General features: G+C 28.9%; 1 protein-coding gene across 5 annotated transcripts; it reads left to right on the top strand.

Annotated features, from left to right (window-relative positions):
* Positions 1 to 567: 567 nt before the first annotated feature.
* Positions 568 to 21,530, top strand: LOC132946065 (putative transcription factor capicua). 5 transcript variants are annotated; one of them, XM_061015888.1, is made up of 19 exons: positions 568 to 1,232; positions 4,478 to 5,102; positions 8,611 to 9,016; positions 9,563 to 9,896; positions 9,963 to 10,087; positions 10,217 to 10,457; positions 12,862 to 13,153; positions 13,225 to 13,377; positions 13,434 to 13,641; positions 13,736 to 14,448; positions 14,515 to 14,699; positions 14,981 to 15,663; positions 15,728 to 15,821; positions 16,060 to 16,097; positions 16,185 to 16,318; positions 16,393 to 16,492; positions 17,615 to 18,183; positions 18,246 to 18,396; positions 19,081 to 21,530. In XM_061015888.1, the coding sequence occupies exons 2-19, from the start codon at positions 4,488 to 4,490 to the stop codon at positions 19,134 to 19,136; spliced, it is 5,097 nt and encodes a 1,698-aa protein (XP_060871871.1). In that variant the 5' UTR covers positions 568 to 1,232; positions 4,478 to 4,487; the 3' UTR covers positions 19,137 to 21,530. The 5 variants fall into 5 exon arrangements, with proteins under 5 accessions (XP_060871871.1, XP_060871868.1, XP_060871872.1 ...); XM_061015885.1 differs by having other exon boundaries at positions 9,963 to 10,096; XM_061015889.1 differs by having other exon boundaries at positions 9,963 to 10,096; positions 18,246 to 18,478.
* Positions 21,531 to 21,870: the final 340 nt, after the last annotated feature.

Here is a 21,870-nt window from a genome sequence, read left to right as displayed (position 1 = left end):
TGCGCCGCGTACTACGGGTTCTAACCGTTCGGTCCGCTCGTCGCGGTAACACTGTCGCGTGCGCGCGCTACGAAGTCGTAGCGCGTTTTACTATAATAACAACACCAACACACACACACATATATATTATACATGTGCAATATATTATACCGTACGTACTACTACAACAACTACTATATACTAGTACTACGTACTACGCGCATACTACGGCCGGCGTTTACGTTACCACCACGCACGGTCGGCGGGCGGGTGGCAGGTGTCGGGCGCGTGGGAGTGCGAGCGAGACGGACCGACACCGCGGTCCACGTTCTGGGATCTATCCGTCCTTCGCACACACCGCTCTCGCCGCTTTGTGTTGCGGCCGTCGCCGTTCCAATCAATTGTGAAACAACAGCGCCCCGCGCGCCACCTCGCACCGACCGCGTGTGTACCGCGGTACGCGCGCGCGCGCCTCACGCACACACACGCACACACACACACACACACACACGTATCGTATCGTACACGACGACGACCGCGGCCGGGCCCCGTCTCGAGTTTAGTACCGCTGCCGTAGAGACTTCACGTACGCGCATAGGATCCGTGCGCGTTTGACAGCGACACCACCGCCGCCGCCGCCTCAGACGTAGCGCGCGCGCGCTCTCGATCCGTTTTACCCTCCGAGTATTTTTTCTTCACTCGTTTCTCCCGTATTATCATCGCCGTCGGTTCTCGGCGCTTCTCACGTTCTGCCGCCGCCGAGTAGGATTTTAATATTATTATTTTCGTTTCTTCGCCGCCGCCGTCGTTTTCGGGACTCGCGCGTCTCTACCGCCGTGCGTATTATAGTTTACAGTGTTTAATGTTTTGAAATAATATTTGATTACGATAAATATTATAATAATAATATGTCGTAATCGAAAATAATATGTAAATCCGACGCCGTCGTATCGTCGTCGTCGTTTTTTTTTTTTTTTATTTACCCAAATCGTTTTCGTCGACGCACTATCAATATAATATCATTATCATTACGCGATAGTTGGCGCCTCGCCGTACATGCCAATCGTATCGCCGCCGCCGTCGGTACGCGGATCGTCGCTCGGTATGCCGTCGCTACTACGTGGTTGCTGCGACCGGACAACAGCGGACCACCATCGTCTCGTCGTCACCGGCGACGGCTGCCCGCCGCCCGCCGTCATTCCGGCCGACCGACAGCGATCGTAGATTCTTCGCGGCGTCGTCGTCCACATCGGGTAATTAACACGCCAAACCGAGCGATTGCGATAACGACGAGGGGTCGTCCGCGGGTGTTTCTGCGACCCGCTGTGGCGCTCGCCCTCCGGCGGTCCGTCGCCGGAAAAGTAACCCATTGGTAATTAGCAAATCGCACTAATTACCGATCATCCCGTTCGCGCGAGTGTGTGTGTGTGTGTGTGTGTGTGTGTGTGTGTGTGTGCGCGTCAGCGAGCGCATAGTATTCGATTCATTCATCCTTTGTTCCCGGAGGCCAATACACCTCGACTTCTAATCATCTGTTGCGCTAGTGCGGCGCGTTCAGTGATAACACATTTTTCACTACTCGGGAGCAGCTCCCGCTGGTGATAAACGACCGAGTCTCCTGCGACCGATCGCTAATGTCTGTGGAACTTACTTAACCATCATAAGTCATGGGATACGATTTGAAATATCACGCTCGCTTATTTCGGGTACGTCGTGTACAGATTTCGTGTGAGTTTTCTCTCGGAACATCACGATGATACATCGCAAGTGCTGCGATTGCCAGCATTTTCGTCCAAAAAATATTCCCCCCCCACCACCACCACCACCGCCTCTGTGACGACGACCACAGCACAATATTATTTTCCCGTTTGGTTATTTTGTAACAAACTGCAACACCACACGACGTCTGCTGAACACTGTTCGTTTTCAGACGTTTCAAAATTTCATATTAACTCAACCATTCAAATGATCCACAGTTCACATCATGGGTAGTATTTGTTTACTCTTGGTTGTACCGTGTTTTGGTATTGCGGTTCGTCGGCATCATGGATGCGTAGTAATGCCAATTTATATTTTCTACTGCCATGAACCGTCGTGTGTTTAGTCGTTATTAATTGATATCAGTCTATATATTATCATGTGGTCAGTCGCTTAGGTATTTTAGATGTTTAGCTATTTAATATGGGCCCACTGATGTATGTTTTTAACCAAACATATCCTTTTTTGACAAAAGCGTCGTATTACTTATTTCGCACTAAGTACTTGAGATGATGCCGGCGCACTGTTTGTTTTCTCTTTGACCCACGAGCAACATAGCAATTTTGCGTTCAGCGCAACCAACCCTGTGCTGTTGGGTAGCTACCTGCCTACCTAGTATTTGAGCGAAATGACCCATTATCAAATTTAAAGCTAAGAACGTTATCCGTGTTCTTGCTTTGGATTTTTATCTAATATTTCAATTTTAAAGAAAGATATAATCATTTTTAAATTGTTACATTTTACATTGTCATAAAAATTGGAATATCATAAATAAACCAATGGAAGAACAGATAATGTTCTTTACTAGAAGTTTGATAATAGGTCAATCCACTCTAATGCTAAAGGCAACACAAGATTGGTGGCTCTGTGGAATGCAAATTCGCTATGCTATGCGAGTGAATCAGCAGAGAACACAAACAGTGCGGTGACATCCTCTCTCTAAATACTTATTAGTTATTTCATAGCCATATCACTAGGCAACTTGTTTACCTTAATTTTTATTTTGTATGGTAGGCAGTTAATTACTTTTTGATTTTTATTATTAAATAGTTAAATATACGTAGGTAGGTATAGATAGGTATAAATATTAAATAGTTAAATACCTATAGGTACATCTTAAATAGTTAAATCTTAAACATTTTAAAAATTATCTTTGACAACAAATTCAGCTTTAGATAGTAATCTTCAACGAATATAATATTAGGTAGGTACTGGAATTAGATTGTTTTCAACTTTTACAATTAATGTTGCAAGGTCAGTTTATTTTGAATTATATTAATATTTTATAGTTTACCAGTTCACCTATATAGTTAATAAAAACAAATCAAATTATTTATAAAATTATTCTATCAAGTTTTACTTTATACTAAGAAAGTTGGTTGATAACTCATTAAAAAGGGATTATCAAGTAGATACAAAGTGTAGAATTAAAATTTTTTTTTAAATTATTTAATTTTTCACAGATAAAAAAAGAGTTATTTTTGCTAGATTTTCATTAAGCGAGGTAGATTTCCAAAACTGGAGAACAAATTTTGTTGTTTGGGGTCTTATTAGATTCACATTGGCTAGGAGAAGTGCAGTGAAGATTTACAGAACTTTATCTCCGATTGTTATGCCACTACAAAGCTGTAAAGCTAAAAAACATCAATAAACGCCCAATAAAATTTTTTAAATGTTCCGTAGTGAATTAACTACTAAAGATAAAGTTCTGAAAATCTTCACTGCACTTCTCTTAAACAATGTGAATCTAACAAGACTCCAAACAACAAAATCCGCTCTCCGGTTTCGGAGATCTATCTTACTAAATGAAAATAACAATGATTTTTTGTGGGGCTGTTCACACCGACATTTTTCTGGATTCAAATTGTTATACCTCTTGGGTGTCAGTTAATAAATTTCTAAAAATTAAAAATCAAGAAAGTTTACATGCCGATCCCTGACTTAACAAGCGTTTTTTTTATTACTTAGGTTATATAGGTACTTAAATAAATAAACCCAATAAAACCAAAAAAAAAAAAAATTGCCTACCTTAATTAATTTTAAATTAATAGGTTTGTATTAGATTTAATAGTACCTACACTTATTTTTACTGCTATATTAGTACATAGGTAAACATCGAGGTAAACATATATATAATTGTTTAATGTAACCCCTCCCATTGAAAATATCTGTGTACGCCACTGCTACGAGCTATTTTAAGTGCCATCGTTTATATCCTATGAATTTTTTTCTATCTATTTAATTAAGTATAGTGTAATACATTTATTCAATCTATAAGTAAAAATAACATACTTTTATAGTACATAAAATATAGGTAGTTTTTGTATTATTAACTCACTCTTATCGTAAGATATATTATTATGTTGCAGTAATTATCTATATTAATCATACTTGTATAGCCTATAGGTACCTAACTTTTTGGTGTATTTCAACAATTAATAAATAGGGATTCAATTATTATTTTAAATGAGTACCTTAATACAATTAAAATATACACCAAATGTGTTTCAATACTAATAAAATAAGACTTAAAAAATATAAAATAATTAGGTAGATCTAAATGTTTAATAATTATTCAAGTAAATGTATTAATGTAATTATATTAGTGTTTGTTAAAGGTACCGGGACATTAATAATTATAACAAATATTATATAATAAATACAATATCAACTAACTGCTACTTACAGTGTATTCAGTATATTATATATTATTTTTAATGCTTATTTTTTTTTTTTACAGATTTGGAGAGATGAGAAATTGCGAACAGACATACCCTAAAATAAACCCATTGATGAATCCTCATGACAACATGGACCTAGTCAACTGCCATTCCAATATCACAGTCAATGTTAACAACAACAATAACCAAACTACAGTTAAAAAATTGCCAAAGAAACGAAAATTTGATTTATCTCAACTTGAAGAATGTGATCCTGTGTCTGACCCTCTTTTACCCGTTCAAAAACAATGCAACACCAGTTGTGTAGCCAGCGTTGTCGTAGTACCCCCTCAGTCTATGGCTGTTGATTATTCTAGACTTGATGGATTTGACCGACCTAACTATGCTGATGTGCCAGTAATTGTTGAAGATCATTCTGAACAAAATGAGGAGGCTACATATACAAATGGGCACGATGAAACATCAAGACTTGGTGTTGACTTACAAGAATGGACTGATCATAGAGTATTGGCTAAAAGAGATGGAGTTTATTTGCCAGGTCTAATCAGACAAGCAACATCAAATGGTGATGTTTGGATAGAATTTGACTATTCTGATGAAGGACAACGATATGTTTCATTTAAAGATGTTATAAATGCTAGCAAATATGATGTTATCAGTGACGCCAGTCCATCTTTAAGTCAAGTATGTTATATATTAATACATATCTATCTCAATTTTAACTGGATTTTACGTATTGTACATATCGATCATAACACAAAATATTGCATGGCGGTATGGTACCGTACTACAGAAACGAGTAAATCATTAATGCCTCTATCATGAAATACTCATACACTCGGTTCCCATCTATTAGTATGACGTCTATAGTACATAATAACGATAGTCAGTTGTAAGTAGGTTTCTATCAGGTACATAGATAATATAGAATATAAGTATTCATATTTTTAATTTGATTTTTTATGTTCTTTACACATACACAATTCTGCAGATATTTATATTTGAAGGTAACATGTCAATGTAGTGGCGTATGTTTGATTAAGAAATGATACATACCCAATTAATATCAAATTATAAAAATAATAGGTATTAATATTTTACCAATAAATTAGTTTTGTTATCTATCTACCAATTAGCAATAATATATTTCTTCAATTTCATACAATTTTAAACATAATAATATTTAAATTTCACTCCATAGTGTTCATAAAATTTAAATTAAAATTCTTTAACCTGTACCTAAATAGTATTCATATTTATGATGATATATTATGGCACAAATGATTAAAAATATGATTTTTCATTTTGTGTTTTAGTTTGAACTGAATAAAAAAAATGATAAGGACTTAGTAATAAACTTTTTTCTTAACTATTTGCCTTTGAATGGACCTACAATTATTATACAGTCTGTAAATTATTTGATTTTGAGTATTATAATTTTATTTTATTTTTACTCCATTGTTATTATATAATGGGAAATTTAAATTCTAAATCCTATATGAACATTTGAACCCATCAAATTAATAGGAGGTACTGTTGATGGACGGTTTTCCCCCCTCAAGTTATTCAATCATGCACTAATATTATTACCTATGTTATAAAATTTACTTATTGTACAAACTGTATAGATTGTAAATATCCTAAATAAATAAAAAAAAAAAAAAAAAAATCCTATATAGTATTAATTATGATGATACATTATGGCATATATGATTTAAAATGATTATTCATTTTTGTATTAGCTCTAACTGAAAACTAAATGATTTATGTAAATTTTATAATTTTATTTAAATTCCTCTCCATAGTTATGTGGAATAAGAAATTTAAATTCTAAATACTAAATAGTATTAATTATGATGATACATTATGGCACATATGATTTAAAATGATAATTCATTTTTGTAGTAGCTCGAACTGAAAAAAAACAATTCATGTAAATTATTTAATTTTATTTAAATTCCGCTCCATAGTTTTGTGGGATAAGAAATTTAAATTCTAAATACTAAATAGTATTAATTATGATGATACATTATAGCACATATGATTTAAAATGATTATTCATTTTTGTATTAGCTCTAACTGAAAAAAAAACAATCCATGTCAATTATTTAATTTTATGTAGGTAGGTATTATAATTTTATTTTATTATTTTCAGTTTCTAGTAATTATATAATTGAAAATTTAATTTCTAAATCCTATATAGTAAATAATTATGATGATACATTATGGCACATATGATTTTAAATGATTATTCATTTTTGTATTAGCTCTAACTGAAAAATAAATGATTTATGTAAATTTTACAATTTTATTTAAATTCCGCTCCATAGTTTTGTGTGATAAGAAATTTAAATTATAAATACTAAATAGTATTAATTATGATGATACATTATGGCATATATGATTTAAAATGATTATTCATTTTTGTATTAGCTCTAACTGAAAATTAATATCTGTGTCAATTATTTAATTTTAAGTAGGTATTATAATTTTTTTTTCAGTTTCTAGTAGTAATTATATAATTGTAAATGTAAATTCTAATTCCTATTTAGTAAATGATAATGATGATACATTGTGGCATATATGATTTAAAATGATTATTCATTTGTGTATTAGCTCTAACTGAAAAATAAATAATCTGTATAAATTATTTTAAATTTTATTTTAAATATTATAATATTATTTTAATTTTACTATCTAGTTATTATTTAATTGGAAATATAAATTCTAAATCCTATATAGTAAATAATATGATGATGATACATTATGGCATATATGATTTAAAATGACTATTCATTTTTGTATTAGCTCTAACTGAAAAAAAAATAATTTAATTAATTTAATAGGCCTACAAATTAATGTACCAATATTTGTAAATTATTTTGTTTGTAATATTAATGATATTATTGGTACCTATTATTGTTATAATAAACTTGAAGTGTTAATAAAATTAAAATTTGAATTTACAAATCTCATAAATTATAATGATAATATTATATTATGGCATATTATTTAAAATGATAATTCATATTTTGTATTAATTCTATCTGAGAAGGATTTTTATCTAACTTTTTTAAAATATATTGACTAGATAAAATGTAATTTCCTCTTTTTGTTACATTCACCCATCTGTTTTTTTTTATAATTTTATAAATGGTATGTATTTTGTATAAGACATTCACTTTTTTAGTGAATTATTGAAGAAAACATGTTTTTAAATCAAATAATTAGTTATTATTAGGTATAAGCTATGTGTGTCACTAAACACTAATAAAAAAAATAATAACCCTCTATAATTTATCATATGGGTCCCCAATCTATTTCAACTCTGTAGTGAGATATATCTTAAATTTAATGTTCCTAATGGTCAACCACATTCATTTCATATTTTTTGTTAAATTATAAGTTAAAAAATTATATACCTATATATTTATAACTTGTATCCATTTAATTTACCTGTGTGAAATTAATATTTTTTGGCAACACTTAATCTTCAAAACTACTCTATCAATTTAAATAAAAGTTAGGTATATCAATACATTTATAGAACTCTGGGAGTCTTATTTTTATCCTAGAATTCAACCCCTTAGGATGACTCACACCTGCATTCTGTCTTTAAAATACAAACATTTTTATTGTTTATTTCTGGTTACCATTGGCTACCTGAAAGAAAAAACTGTTACTTATTTTTATTTAATTTGGTTGCCTTCGCCAAAATTATTCTCTTTTAAATATAACCGATTTGCTTATGAAGTTATTATACTATAACCAAAACACACCAACGGCTAAACCCAATTTGCAAACGCAGATTGCCCATATTGGTTGAATGTGTCTACAATGTGAATTATACCACACCAAATTTTCACTCGTGATGTGAGGTATATAGGTATATTCAAGTCTTAAAATTTCATTCAATTTCGTGTTGATTCCATTTTCATTAATATTTTTTATAATTTAGATAATGAATTTGATTTACCTATATAAATTGTATGAAACAAAATTGTATTGAGATCGATCTATATTTAATTAAAAATTGAAAATCAATCGCCATCAAAAGGTCGGTTTTACCCTCTGTATATGATCAAAGTTAATTGAAAATAAATAAACTTTTTTTTACAATACTTATTTTCATCTAATTATCACTTGTTTGTTTTGTAATCTATATTTAATGAATATTATTTTGTTTTCATAGGTTAATATTGGTGCCAGGGTATGTGTTCGAATCGCTGGTTCTCAACCAGATGAAGGACATCTGGCTCCTCGAGTATTCATTGAAGGTGTTGTACAAAAAATAATAACTAGTCCTGTGAGATTTGTTGTAAGTGTTGTATCCAGTAACAATGAAGAATATGTGGTGAAAAGAGCAGATCTTCGCTTACTGTTACCACCATGGTGGGACGAACTTGAACATGGTGTACCAAATGGTCATATTCCATTAATACGAGAACCTACACCACCTATAACTAACGAGCCAGCCAATTATTATCAAACTTCAGTATCTTCTCCATTACAACCTATAAATAATCGCCATTTTGATGATTTCTGTGAAAGTGATGATGATCTCCGACGAGAAGACATATTATTTATGTCAGATGCTGGTAAGTTTAACATACAAGATCAAATTTTTTTCAAAATAGGATTTATAAATTTTATTACATAAGAACATGTAATATTCTTACAACAAAAAGCATAATTTCTGAATGAAATTCTTTGATCAAAGTTAATCCTTCTAATTAAACTTTTAATCCTAACTCATGTCGTTTATATGACTTATATCAATTACATCAGTTATTTTTTTTTTAATCAAAATAAACTAAATGTTACTTCCATTATGAAACCTTTACTTTCTTTATTATTTTCAGTAATCAACACGATTAACATATCTTATTTTTCTTTATCTCATCTCATTTATCTCAACTATATCGGTTAACCACAATTATTATCTTTGCATTTTATTCTATTCTATGATTGTGTAACATTGAATACTAGATAATTTTTATTAGTAATAGTAGATTTCTAACTGTTGGTACATTTATAGTTTTAGATAGCTCTAAAAATAATAGAAAATATTTAGTTAAAAACAAATATAAACCTACAAAATTAAATTAATTGTTCCAGTTTTATCTTTTAATTTTTGTTTTTAGATGCTGGAAAATTATCTGGAAGCAGCAAAAGGAGCAGTATGCAAAGCAGAGGTAGCACATGTAGCATTTTAGATCAAGGCGGTAGCACCACACCTAGATCCACTCCAGTTACTCCAAGATCTCAGATCACATCCCCTCATAAATATAAGAAAGGGGATATTGTCACAACACCAAGTGGAATAAGAAAAAAGTTTAATGGAAAACAATGGCGACGATTATGTTCAAAAGAAGGTTGCTCTAAAGAGTCTCAAAGAAGAGGATACTGTTCTCGACACTTGAGTTTAAAAGGCAGTAGTTTAAGGTCTTGTGCTTCAAGTAGTACGAGTTTTACAAGGTATTAAATCATTTAATAATTTATAATTAGTTGACTAAATAAGTTTAATTTGTAAAAAAAATTTAGAGGAAATCGAAGTACCATAGATGGAGATGAAACTTCACGGGAATCTCAAACTTCTCCTAGTTTTTCTGAACGGCGATTGGCTGGTCGCTTTGACCCTGATGAAACAGAAGCTGCCAACATGCTTGGTATACAACGTAATAATTAATCTAGCATTTTCGAATTGTTTAATTTCATAGTAGACTTTTTAAGAATATTATTTATAAATATTATACACTATTATGTTTAGTTTATTAATCTAAATGTTTATTTTACAGTTTCGTTAGGAAGTTCAAGATCTGGAACTCCATTATATTCTTCCCCTTGCCCATTAGGTGGTAATAATAACACACAATCGCCACTTACTGTTGGATCCCGTCAAAATATGTTCCTACCCATTATTTTGCCAGCAAATCAAAATTATCCTTCAACAACACCTACTGGAAATGGACTAGCTACACCGCCTGCCATAAACAATAATTCTAATAACCAATTTAGACAACAGCAACAACTTGTAAAGTATGAAAAGTATTTAAATTAACAAATTATTTTTAATTTTATTTTGAGGTCAAGTCAATCTTTTTTTAATTTTTACAAGACTTAGAATTATTAATTGTAAGTAAAACTAAACCATTAAGGGGAATGCATACCGACCATTTCTAAGGAGTTCAGTATAGGGAATTTTCCATTTGTTTGCATGTGAGTCGTGTAAATGTGTGCGGAGTAAGTGATCGTTAGTTTGAGTGAGTGTGTACAAAATAAACAGCGGAGCACACCCGCACGTAAACGCACATGTCAGTAACGCAGCATTTTACACTAATTACAAATGTGAATTTTAGTGAAACACTGAAACTTAGTTTCGTATTTCCAATAATATAGCTTAATGAGTGACATTACAGTATGAACGCTTATTATACAAATTGAAGAGTAGAAGTTTATCTTGGTTTGTATAGGAGTTGATTTTCAATATCCAATATGTAACTCTAAAACTTCTGATATTTTACTTTTTCAATTTGAATTATTGAGTTTAGTAATTAAAATATCAAAAATTGACTTTTATACGGGCATAGATTAATTTTTCTCTTCTACAATATTGATAATAGGTGTATTTACTCTCTAACTGCTCAATAAACCATATTATTGGAAATACAAAAATACATTTTCATAGAATTTTTTAATACTATTCATACCTCTTAAAGTATTTAATCAAAAATTAAGTTATTTATTTTTATTGGCTTTTTTTTAAAAGTTTTTATTGTTATTTAAATGTAAAAATTTTCAGATTTTCATCATCACCAATTTAATAACATAGCAGTGTTTCTGATTTTTTGTTATATTGCATACAATTTATAATTTCCGTGTTATAAATTTATATTTAGTATTTTGGTTTTAAAATTAACAAATAAGCCTTGTTGTGCATAAAAATAACAACAGTTTAATCGTTAAATAGTGGTGTACTGGTGATACTCTATGAAAGTATTTATAGGAGCGAGTGGTTGAGTAGAGTGGCCAAAGAGTAGTGATTTGGCTACACGGCTGTCAAAACCTATGCTATGGATTATTTGTGTATTTTATAATCAATGATGCATGAATGAACGATAATATGTTCTGACAGCGATAATATAAAAAAAAAAATGTTAAATCCATTTTTTCAATGGGTTAGACATAAGAATTGCAATAGTTTAAAAAAAAAAACTATGACCGTTATTTTTTTTGTTTATAGGATTTTTAGTTTTAAATATCAACTATTATGACTAAACATTTAAAATTTTAATACAAGGTTACTCATATTATAAGTTTAAAATGTTTAGAACACCAAGCTCTGTTTATAATTTTATTGTTTTTCTAATGTAATGTTTTATTAAATTGTTTTACTATCACAAATAATTATTTATTAAACAGTTAATATTCTTTCAATGTACCTATATAATATTATAATATTTAAATATATTTAAAAAAAATTATAATAATGTAATGTAATGTAATGTAATATATTAAAATTTGTATACAAATTTGGAAAAACTAGTAGGCATAGCTGGTGAAATTCAAGAGGATGTAACAGGCATTTGTTGTAAGATGGAGACTACAAATGTATGTGTTACGTCTTCTTAAGTTCAATAAAAAAAAAAAAAAATATTATTTTATTTTATCTTTTCTGTTAAGTGTGTTTTTTTTATTGACTCGAACATTTTATTAATAATTTGAATCTTTTACTAGTAGGACAATAAAACAACCTATTTTTAGGTCTTAGTATCTACACAAATTATTCATAAATAATATAATTACTTTAGGTATTAGAAGACGTTGTACCCGCATATATTGTCTCAATCTTATTAATGCATATTATACCAAAATGTTTGTCCAGTAGTTTTTTTGGATTTTGGGTTGTAAGCTTAAATATTAGAGTGAATTAATCTATTATCAAACTTGTAAGAACATTAACTGTGTTCCTCTCAGATGCAATCTCTTTTACAATAGTTTAATTTTTAAGTGTATTTTAAAAATATTAGTATTTTACATAACTCGCTTAAAAACTATAATATCGTACAAAACCAACAAGAGAACATGTATAATATTCTTACATTTAAATTTGATACTAGGTCAATTCTCTCTAATATTTAAGCTTACAATACAAAATTGAAACTGCTGGATATATATTTTGGTGTATTATGTATTAGTATGATGGAGACAACACATACGGGTACGACATACTCTTAATAGTTATTTGTTATTACTGATATTTAGTATATATAGAAAAATGTTTTTGAAGTTTAATTTGTAATTTGCTATTTGATTATCAAGACTAGAATCTAAATTCTAGAGTCTAGACCAAATACCTAAGGTTGATTTGATCTTATAATTGATAATTTTATCAATAATAATTTATTATAAACTATAAATAATAAACAAATATTATTCACAGGCCGGAATTGTTGAGACCAAAAACACAACATGGTTTACAAGAGTCTATGCCAACTTCAAGTCAAACTAGTGTAATCAGAATTTCACCACATACAATACAACCTAAATCAAGTATTGCTGTAAATTCTCAAGCACAAATATGTTGGAGAGGAATCTTAGCTTCACCTCAACTACAACCAAAACACACAAATCAACCTGCTGCTCAGTGGCAAGTTGAAAGACATCCAAGTGTTGTAGTATCATCTCAACAACATGGTCATATATTAGAAAAAGCATTAACTACAGTTGAAATGGTTAGCATAATAAATATTTATAATAATTAATAAATAAAAAATAAATCTATATTTTATGTTTAAATTAATAGAATACAGTTAGTGACGCATACGGTCGAATTTGTGAAAATAATGAAGTTTTTAACAGAGACAATGTTTTTCAAGAATCTGTGATAAAGAAAGAACCTGCAGTAAATAATGTATCATTTACACAACATTTGTTACATACTACTGGGTATCATCAGGTAAGGATCATAGTTTTTTTTTTATTCAAAAAAATAATTGCTTATTTTTAATTTAGCGAGTGCAAAACATTCCAAACGTTATCACAACACCTTCTGTAGTTACTAAACATAACTACACCACTCTTCAGAATGAATATCAGGATTATCAAAACAAGAATTCAGTACTTCAGCAAGTAATAGTTCATCCTACTGAACTATTACCTGTATTACCTATCGTGGATGAAAGAAAAGAAGATCCACCTGAACCTAACTCCACTCTGACGAGTAATAATATTTTTATAATTACATTTTATGTATAAAATATGTGTGTATTGATGTTAATTATAAATATTAATGTTCTATTATTTTTCTATTATAGACAATGAAAATGGAAATTTAACTGTTTATTCTTGGGATACATTATTGCCAATACTAAATTCAGAAGAAGTAGTCCAATCAAATATCACTTCAATGCCAAAATCTCTCTCTCCTCCCTTATCAGCTCCACCTATTTTAACTCCACCACCAGCAGAATCTCCCGATGTTGATGATGATGATGTATTTGAGCAAGAACCTTGTGATACAGATGACCAAAATCCTAATACTGCAGCTGGAAAACGTAGAACTCAATCTCTTAGTGCTTTACAAAATACAAAAGAACCACAAAGTCCTCTAACAAAAGCTAAAGATCGGATAAGACGGCCGATGAATGCTTTTATGATATTTAGTAAGAGACATAGAGCTTTGGTTCATCAAAGACACCCAAATCAAGATAATAGAACAGTATCCAAGATTCTTGGAGAATGGTGGTATGCTTTAGATCCAGATCAGAAACAAAAGTATCATGAATTAGCTTCTGAAGTTAAAGAAGCTCATTTCAAAGCTCATCCAGAGTGGAAGTGGTGTAGTAAGGATAGAAGAAAATCAAGTGGTAGCGGACGATCTAAGTTAGGGTCTACTGATGAACATACACCATTAGATCATGATCCTATGGTTGAAGTAACTATAGAAATGGCTGAAGAACCAAAAGTTCAAGAAAAAAAAGATCCCCCTGATGTTGAAATGAAAAATGATTCAGAAGATGAACAAATGGTTTGTGTGAAAGTTTTTTTTTTTATAAACAATTTCTTATATTAAATATATTTTTTATATTTATAGGTAGTTGTTGAAAGTACTGAAATTGATTTAAAATGTAAAGAAAAAGTAACAGATTCTGATACTGAATCACAAAGTGATGCTGAACCATTACACGAGAATAAAACATTTCCTCAACAAAGGTTTAGTCCTGTCAAATCAACTAGTTCCAGTGAAGTGACTTGTCGGCCAAAACCCATAAAAGCTAGGTAAATAAAAATAGTCACGTACAGTTTGAATTAAAAATGTATAACATTTACAATGCATTAATTAATAACAAATAAGTTTTTTTTTTTAAATTCTACTTTACTAAAAATTTATAAATTTAAAAAGTATTACTTAATACTTATAAACTATCCTGAAGTAACTTAAATTATTAAATTTAAAATATAATTTTGGTTAAATATTTTTGAATATCAATTTTTACTTGCTTTATTATTTAATGTTATTTTAAAGTGTAAACTATTTTGAATACATATTTTATTTTTAGATTGGTATCTTCAGGCTCAACAGATTCTAAGTATCAATCAAAAACAGTTAATTCGAGAGAACCAACAACTCCAATTGTGTATCCATATCATTCCCCAATTAATCCTGTAGGAGTTTCTCCATTTCAACCTACTGGTGGTGCATTTAAATTGATGCCTGCTTCACCAAAAATTAAAAATCCTTCTGATCAATTTCCTCAACAAACGCCTGAATCAACTGCGTGGACATCATCTGGATCTGAAACTTGGAATCAAACAAAATTAATCAACACAAATGCTTGGGCAGCATCAACTGCTGAATGGAACAATAACAAACCAACAACCACAACTGTTAACTCAAAAATTGTTGTAACACCTTTATCACAACAGAATATATTTCATTACACATCTTCACCAAACAAGGAAACTGAACAAAAACCAACATGTTCTGTTCGACAAGTGATAGGCGGTCGACCAGTTTTGATACAAACTGCTGGTAAACAGTCATCCGGGTTTCAACAGCAATCATTAACATTAGCGTTTTTGAATTCTGGCGACTCTTCCACTTCTCTTGTCACTAATTTATTAGTGGCCAAAGGTAGTGATAATGGGAATCCATCAACAAGGAATAATGAAACAACCACTGTTCAATATTTGATACCCGGTCGACTACCAAATATATATTTGCCACAGCAAACATTTACAAGTAAATTATATATAATAATGTTTCACTTATGTATTTATTTTGATAAATAATTTACTGTCTACAGATACATCACTAAATCAACCACAGTCTGTGAAATCAACACAAGCTTCTACTGTTATTGTCAGTACTCAAAATAATCCGTTGGTTATTAATACAAAGTAAGTACCTAAGTACATAATTAAAGCAATTAAATTAAAATTGTTAAAACAATAAATAAATTCAATGTGTGTAGTAAAATTCTAAATCGTTTTTTCTCAAAATATATTTTTTATATAATACATTTTATTTAAAATAATTATATACTTATAATAATTGCTACAAGTCAATCCACTAAAGCTTCAGTAATTTATTAATATTTTTCCTCATAATTTAATAATACTTTGTTCATGATTTTAGTGAAATTGGAACTACAGCTAAGAATTCCAATATTTCAGGTAATTTATTAATTATAATATATGTAGTATTCAAACAATTTGTATACATTATCATATACTATAAGAATTAAATTATTAAATTTTTAGAAAAACGAGATCCAGATATTGTTATAAGAGCTGATAATAATGAAAATTTGATGTCTTTTGAGAAGTCACAGTATGCGGATTCTAAAGAAAACGGTTCACCAATTATATTTGATTTTAAAGATGATAATGCCAAGGTTTGTTGATATTGTTATAAATATTTAATAACAATGAAATATTAATTGTTTTTTTGTTGCTAAATGTATTTTAGGAGGAAACTTCAAAAAATGACATAGAAGAAAAGCCATTTGTTCTTGCTCCTACTCCAGCACAATTAGGCAAAGCCCCTTTACAAAGAAGACAATCCATGGGTTAGTACTGCACCTAAATATAAAAGTGTATAATCCAGTAGAACTTGATAGTCTGAATGAATTCTTACCAAGACTCTCCCATAACCATTGTAATTTTTAATGATTTAATATTATATGGTGTCCAAATTAGGGTAAGTGTTAATTCAACTTAATTATTTATAAGTGTAAAAATCAGTTGTTTTTTAGACTGTGCTCTCAACTTTTATTTATAAAAGATTTAAAATTGTACTACCATGAGAGGCGATTCCAAAAATAAATTTGGTTTAAGTTTCAGGAATGTTAATGTTTCATCTGGACTACAGCGTTCACCAGACTTTTGAGGTTCAGGGTTTTACTGTATTTTAATTTAATATTTTTGATATTAGTTATTTTCTGAGTTCACAAAATGTATATCTTTTTGATTAGTGCATTTAGTATTTACTAACCTACAATAATAATTTATATTAATTCCTTAATTTTCATATTATCCAAGGCTGTATGAGCATTGATTATTATGATGTGTTATCATAATATAGTTATTTGTTTTTAAGTGCTGTACCAAACTAATTGGGCCAAGACCAAATACTTAATCAGCTAATTAAAATAATAATAAAACAAAAATTATATTTTGAAATTTTCTAAATTAACTTGTTTATAATTGTGCATAAAATATTAGATGATCGTACCCAAAATATAATTTTATGTTATCACTTATCAACATATCAACTACAATTTTTGATTACATTACTGTATTTCTATGTGCTAAGTTTTTTTACATGTGTTTAACAAAAAATCTCCGCCTGTTCGGTTTTTTCATATTTAAAAATATCTTTTATATAAGAGTTTGGGATAACACTGTGTCTCTGTTTATAAAATAAAAAATCTTTATTTAGAAATATAAAACTAAATAGTTACTTAATTTAAGTCTTGTGAAATAGATAAATACCAAGTTCATTAGATGCATTCAATTCCATGAGAAATACCTAATATTTTACTACACGGATTTAACAAATTTAGGGAACGGTTTTATATGTAATTAAAATATAAAAATATTTACATCAATATCAAAGTATAATTTATAAAATATGTATATACAATATAAAAAAATGTGGTAAATCTCTAATATTTATCATATATTTTCAGTATCTTCTAGTCAAGATTCGTTGCCAAATTCATTACCTGATAAAGATTCTGAAATGGTTGAAGATACAACTGACGAAGTTCCAGTGTCGCCGTCGGCCAAGCGTAGCTTTTTCAAAAAAAATATTGAGGACGGTATGGACCGTGTATTAGAACAAGTAAACTTTGAAATGAAGTTTTCCTCGTTACCACAATTCAAACCAGATGAGTGTAATTCACCAAGTGCAATATCAGTACCCTCCAGTCCCCATGTATTCAACGCTCAAACATTCCGCAAAAAGCAATTACCCGACTGTGACACTCAGGCGGAAACCCCTAAATCATCAGGGAAACTTGTTGGAAATACATTCTTTGGTCCGGATTTTAATCCAGAAGCATATAGAGGAGTATTAGAACAGGAAGATACAGTGGCAGCTTCACCCAGAACACCTAAAACACCTAGTGGGCGAAATGATAGTTCTGCAGCAGAAAAGGGACACCGAAAGATGTTGGAACAGAGAAGACAATTGGTTATGACTCTATTTCAAGAGCAAGGCATGTTTCCTTCTACTCAATCAACTTCGATATTTCAGGTAAATTATAAATTACAATTTTTGTATGGTGATTTAGTTAATAACCTATTTATTTTTTTCAGGCTAACCACTCAGATATTTTCCCTAATAAATCATCATTACAACTCAAGATACGAGAGGTGCGTCAAAAGCTTATGGCACACAACACATTGACTCCAAGTAGTGCAAGTGCTTTAAATAGCCCTAGTGAATCTTCAACGACCAATACTCCAAGTAAGAATTTACGTTTCCACAAGGAGCTCTTGTACTAGACTGAATTTCAACAAAAATATCTAGAACAGTAACTACTAATGAGGTGATTATATATATAAAAAAGGGCATGGTCTAAAATTTTAAATAATATATTTTTCAAGAATTATACTATCATGTTTCTGAAATTAGGAACCTTGCTGGATTAACGCCGTCTGTAATTTTAGCTATTTAGTACACTTGCAAATCAAAATCTTTAAAACAAATTATGTTACTCAAAATTATAAATATTAATATTCGTTTATCATACATTATTTTAATTTAAAATACAATCTATTGGTATTAAGTAAGATTATTGATTAATATTTCAAAAAATCATATTGCTGTTTGCAATACATTTTTAGTTATAATTACATTTTTAATTTATAGACATTCTTATACATTTGTAAATCTATTATTTAATTTTTATGTTTATTTATAAGAAATAAAATGAATAATTCAATATACTGTATAAATGATTATGATAGAAACAAATCATTACTTTTTTTATTGATATAATTTTTTAAGTAGGTAAATTACCTACTACAATTAGTGGTAACATAAATTCAAATTTAAAATAACTTATAAGTTTGCCGTTACTCCAGAAAGATCCAAAATCATTAATATTAGAAATTGTAACAAGGTTGTTTTTTTTATTTATAATTTTAGACTCGTCAACATTGCCACCTACTCAACAAACTCATAGTGTTATGACATCCAGCTAACGTCACTATATCATAGTGCTTAACTTCAAGTCACATTAAACCTCTAAAATATATTCTGCTACAAATAATATTAAGTAACTGGTTTATTACTATATATATTATTTAAGATATTATTATCTATATAAATGCCATCGTTTATAGATTATTTTTTATAACCAACATTTTATTTTTACTTGATTTTGTACAATAATGTTATTGTTTTAATAAGTTGAATAAAGAACTACTGAACATGTTAAACGGTTTTTTTTTACCAATAAATAGACTGAGGTTAAGGACACTCATTTATAAATGTTAATAAATAGCACTTGCTCGACACCTGTTATAGCACTGACATTTAATTATTCTTACCTCAACTGTTTTATTATTATTATAGTCGTGTAACATAACATGTATATTAATTAATTATAATAATAATATCGATCTCTAAACTCAATAGACAAATCCACCACCATGAAAGTCTTTCAGAACTTATTATAATTTCTCTTAATGTAGTTCACTCTTGTTTGTTTTTATTATTATTATTATGTATATTATTTTTTACTTAGTGTATACTTTTAATGCTTAATTATTAATTATATTTGTGCCATAGATATGCGTGGTTATTCATTTTAAAATTAATTTAATTATTCAAGATACTTCAATTCCATTTAATTATATGAATATTTTAAGTAAAATCATTGATTGTAAATATTTATAATCAATGGTAAAATAAAATCAACAGATTTATGTTTAAGTTTGAAAATTTATTTTTACTCATTAAATTTTATTATACAATGGTCAGTGCCAACATTAAGTTATTTTTAATGTTTATTATGACGTATAAAAACAATGGTTCAATGTAAATTATGTATTCAAAAGTTGTACAACATATTATACTTCAAAATAGTTTTATTAATTTACAATACGTTGTTAAAATCAAAGCTTAAAAACATTAACATTTAATATTTATGCTAACAACTTTATATTTCAGTAATTAATCAATGAAATTCTAAACTTTTATCGCTCTTTATTTGTGTTCATAAAATTATAATATTATATTTTGTATCTATTGAATGCAACTATGCACAATATGTACAATTTGTAAAATATAAAATAAAAAAAGAATTCAAAAACTGTTTGGCCAATGTAAAAGAAAATTATATTTTTTATAGACAAAATTTGATCAAATAAGCAGTTATTTTATTTTAAAAGTATAAGTGCCATTATTAAAAAAAATTTTAAAATGTAATCGTAATGTTAAATGTGGGTCTGCTCAACAAAAATGCATTTGTTTTTAATTTTCACTGGTATTTTATGCATTAGTACAATAAATTAAGCCAATTATGATTTTTATTTTAAGTACAAAAAACAGTTTTATTAGTTGTTTAGAAAAGAAAATTGTATTGTATACTCGTATACTGTGTTAAATTATTTATAAATTATTTTAAGTTGTAAGTATAAATAGTCTATGTTGCAGGTTAGTCCATTTAATGTTTAACATCTCATCAGTAACAAAATACTGATAAATTAATTACACACTTAACTATGTACATTGTTTCATATGATTGACAAGTTAAAATAAAATCAATCCTGTCAATTTAGTGTAACCAAACATATTATATTATACTGTTTTATTATATTGAAGAGTGTAAGTACGAATTTGATTTAATTGTTAACAATTTGTGTAACTATAATTATATTGTTTATTAATTTATTTGTTTATAAATAATTAATATTAACTGCTAAAAATTCTGGACGGTACAGAGGTATAAAAATCTTTATTCAAAATTCACATATTTATTCTAAATTGATCTAATGTTTTTAATTCCAAATTGCATTATTAGTTAAACATTGCACCAGCCGTCCTCAGAATTTTTTAGTTTTGATTAAAATGTATGTGTTTACCAATATTGCTTGTCATATTTTACGCTTTCATCAAAATTTAAATTAACAATAGAAATCTGTGTATATTTTAATTCATAGTACAGTGGGTAAACATTTTTAATTAAGGGGACCACCTGTTGTATGTGACAATTGAAATTACCTAACGTATTGTGAAATTGTATTGTTAAATATTAACCTATGCTATATGATTAGAACTAAATCAACTCTTTGTTAAATGTTTTATTTATTTTAACGTTATATAATATTATATAATATCAATGCCTGATTTTTTTTTTTATTATTATTATTATTATTTGTCTTCATATTATGAAATTGACTGTTTCTATTTATTATTAGTTTTTTTTTACGTTACTAGTTATTATTTTGAATTACAATATTAATATATATTTTTAAACAAAACAAATATTACTATAAGTCGTTGTTAGTCGAAAAATATTTTATAGTTTTAATTTATCGATTATGATATTGATGAAATTATGAAATTACTAATTAAAAGTAATATTATTATAATGTTTATGTGTGTATTTTGTATAACTCAATTTTACATTAAAAAATAGAAAATATACTGTTTATTGCAATACCAGAGCAATATTTTTGACAGCGTGACAAAAAAATTTCAGTTGCTCTATCAACATATTTTATTGGCTCAGCATCGATGGATACCTTTTCCTCACCCCGTGCTCAACATCATAATATGATGGCAAATTTGTTTTTATTATAAATCAATTAAAATAATTTTTGTATCTATATAAAATATAACACAAATGATTTATGGAAATTGTTTTCCCAGATTATATGTACAATGAAAATTTCAAAAAAATTACTTTTTGTTTTTAATGTATAAAAATAA

The sequence above is a fragment of the Metopolophium dirhodum genome, chromosome 6 (assembly GCF_019925205.1).
Source record: "Metopolophium dirhodum isolate CAU chromosome 6, ASM1992520v1, whole genome shotgun sequence".
NCBI lineage: Eukaryota > Metazoa > Arthropoda > Insecta > Hemiptera > Aphididae > Metopolophium > Metopolophium dirhodum.
Note: the sequence above shows the minus strand (reverse complement) of the source record. Positions and strands in the feature narration are given on the sequence as shown.

Coding starts and splice junctions, on each gene's coding strand:
- LOC132946065 (XM_061015885.1), top strand. CDS start 4,488: ATGAGAAATTGCGAACAGACATACCCTAAAATAAACCCATTGATGAAT. Junction 13,154..13,224: donor CATTAACTACAGTTGAAATG/GTTAGCATAATA, acceptor TTAAATTAATAG/AATACAGTTAGTGACGCATA. Junction 13,642..13,735: donor ACCTAACTCCACTCTGACGA/GTAATAATATTT, acceptor TTTCTATTATAG/ACAATGAAAATGGAAATTTA.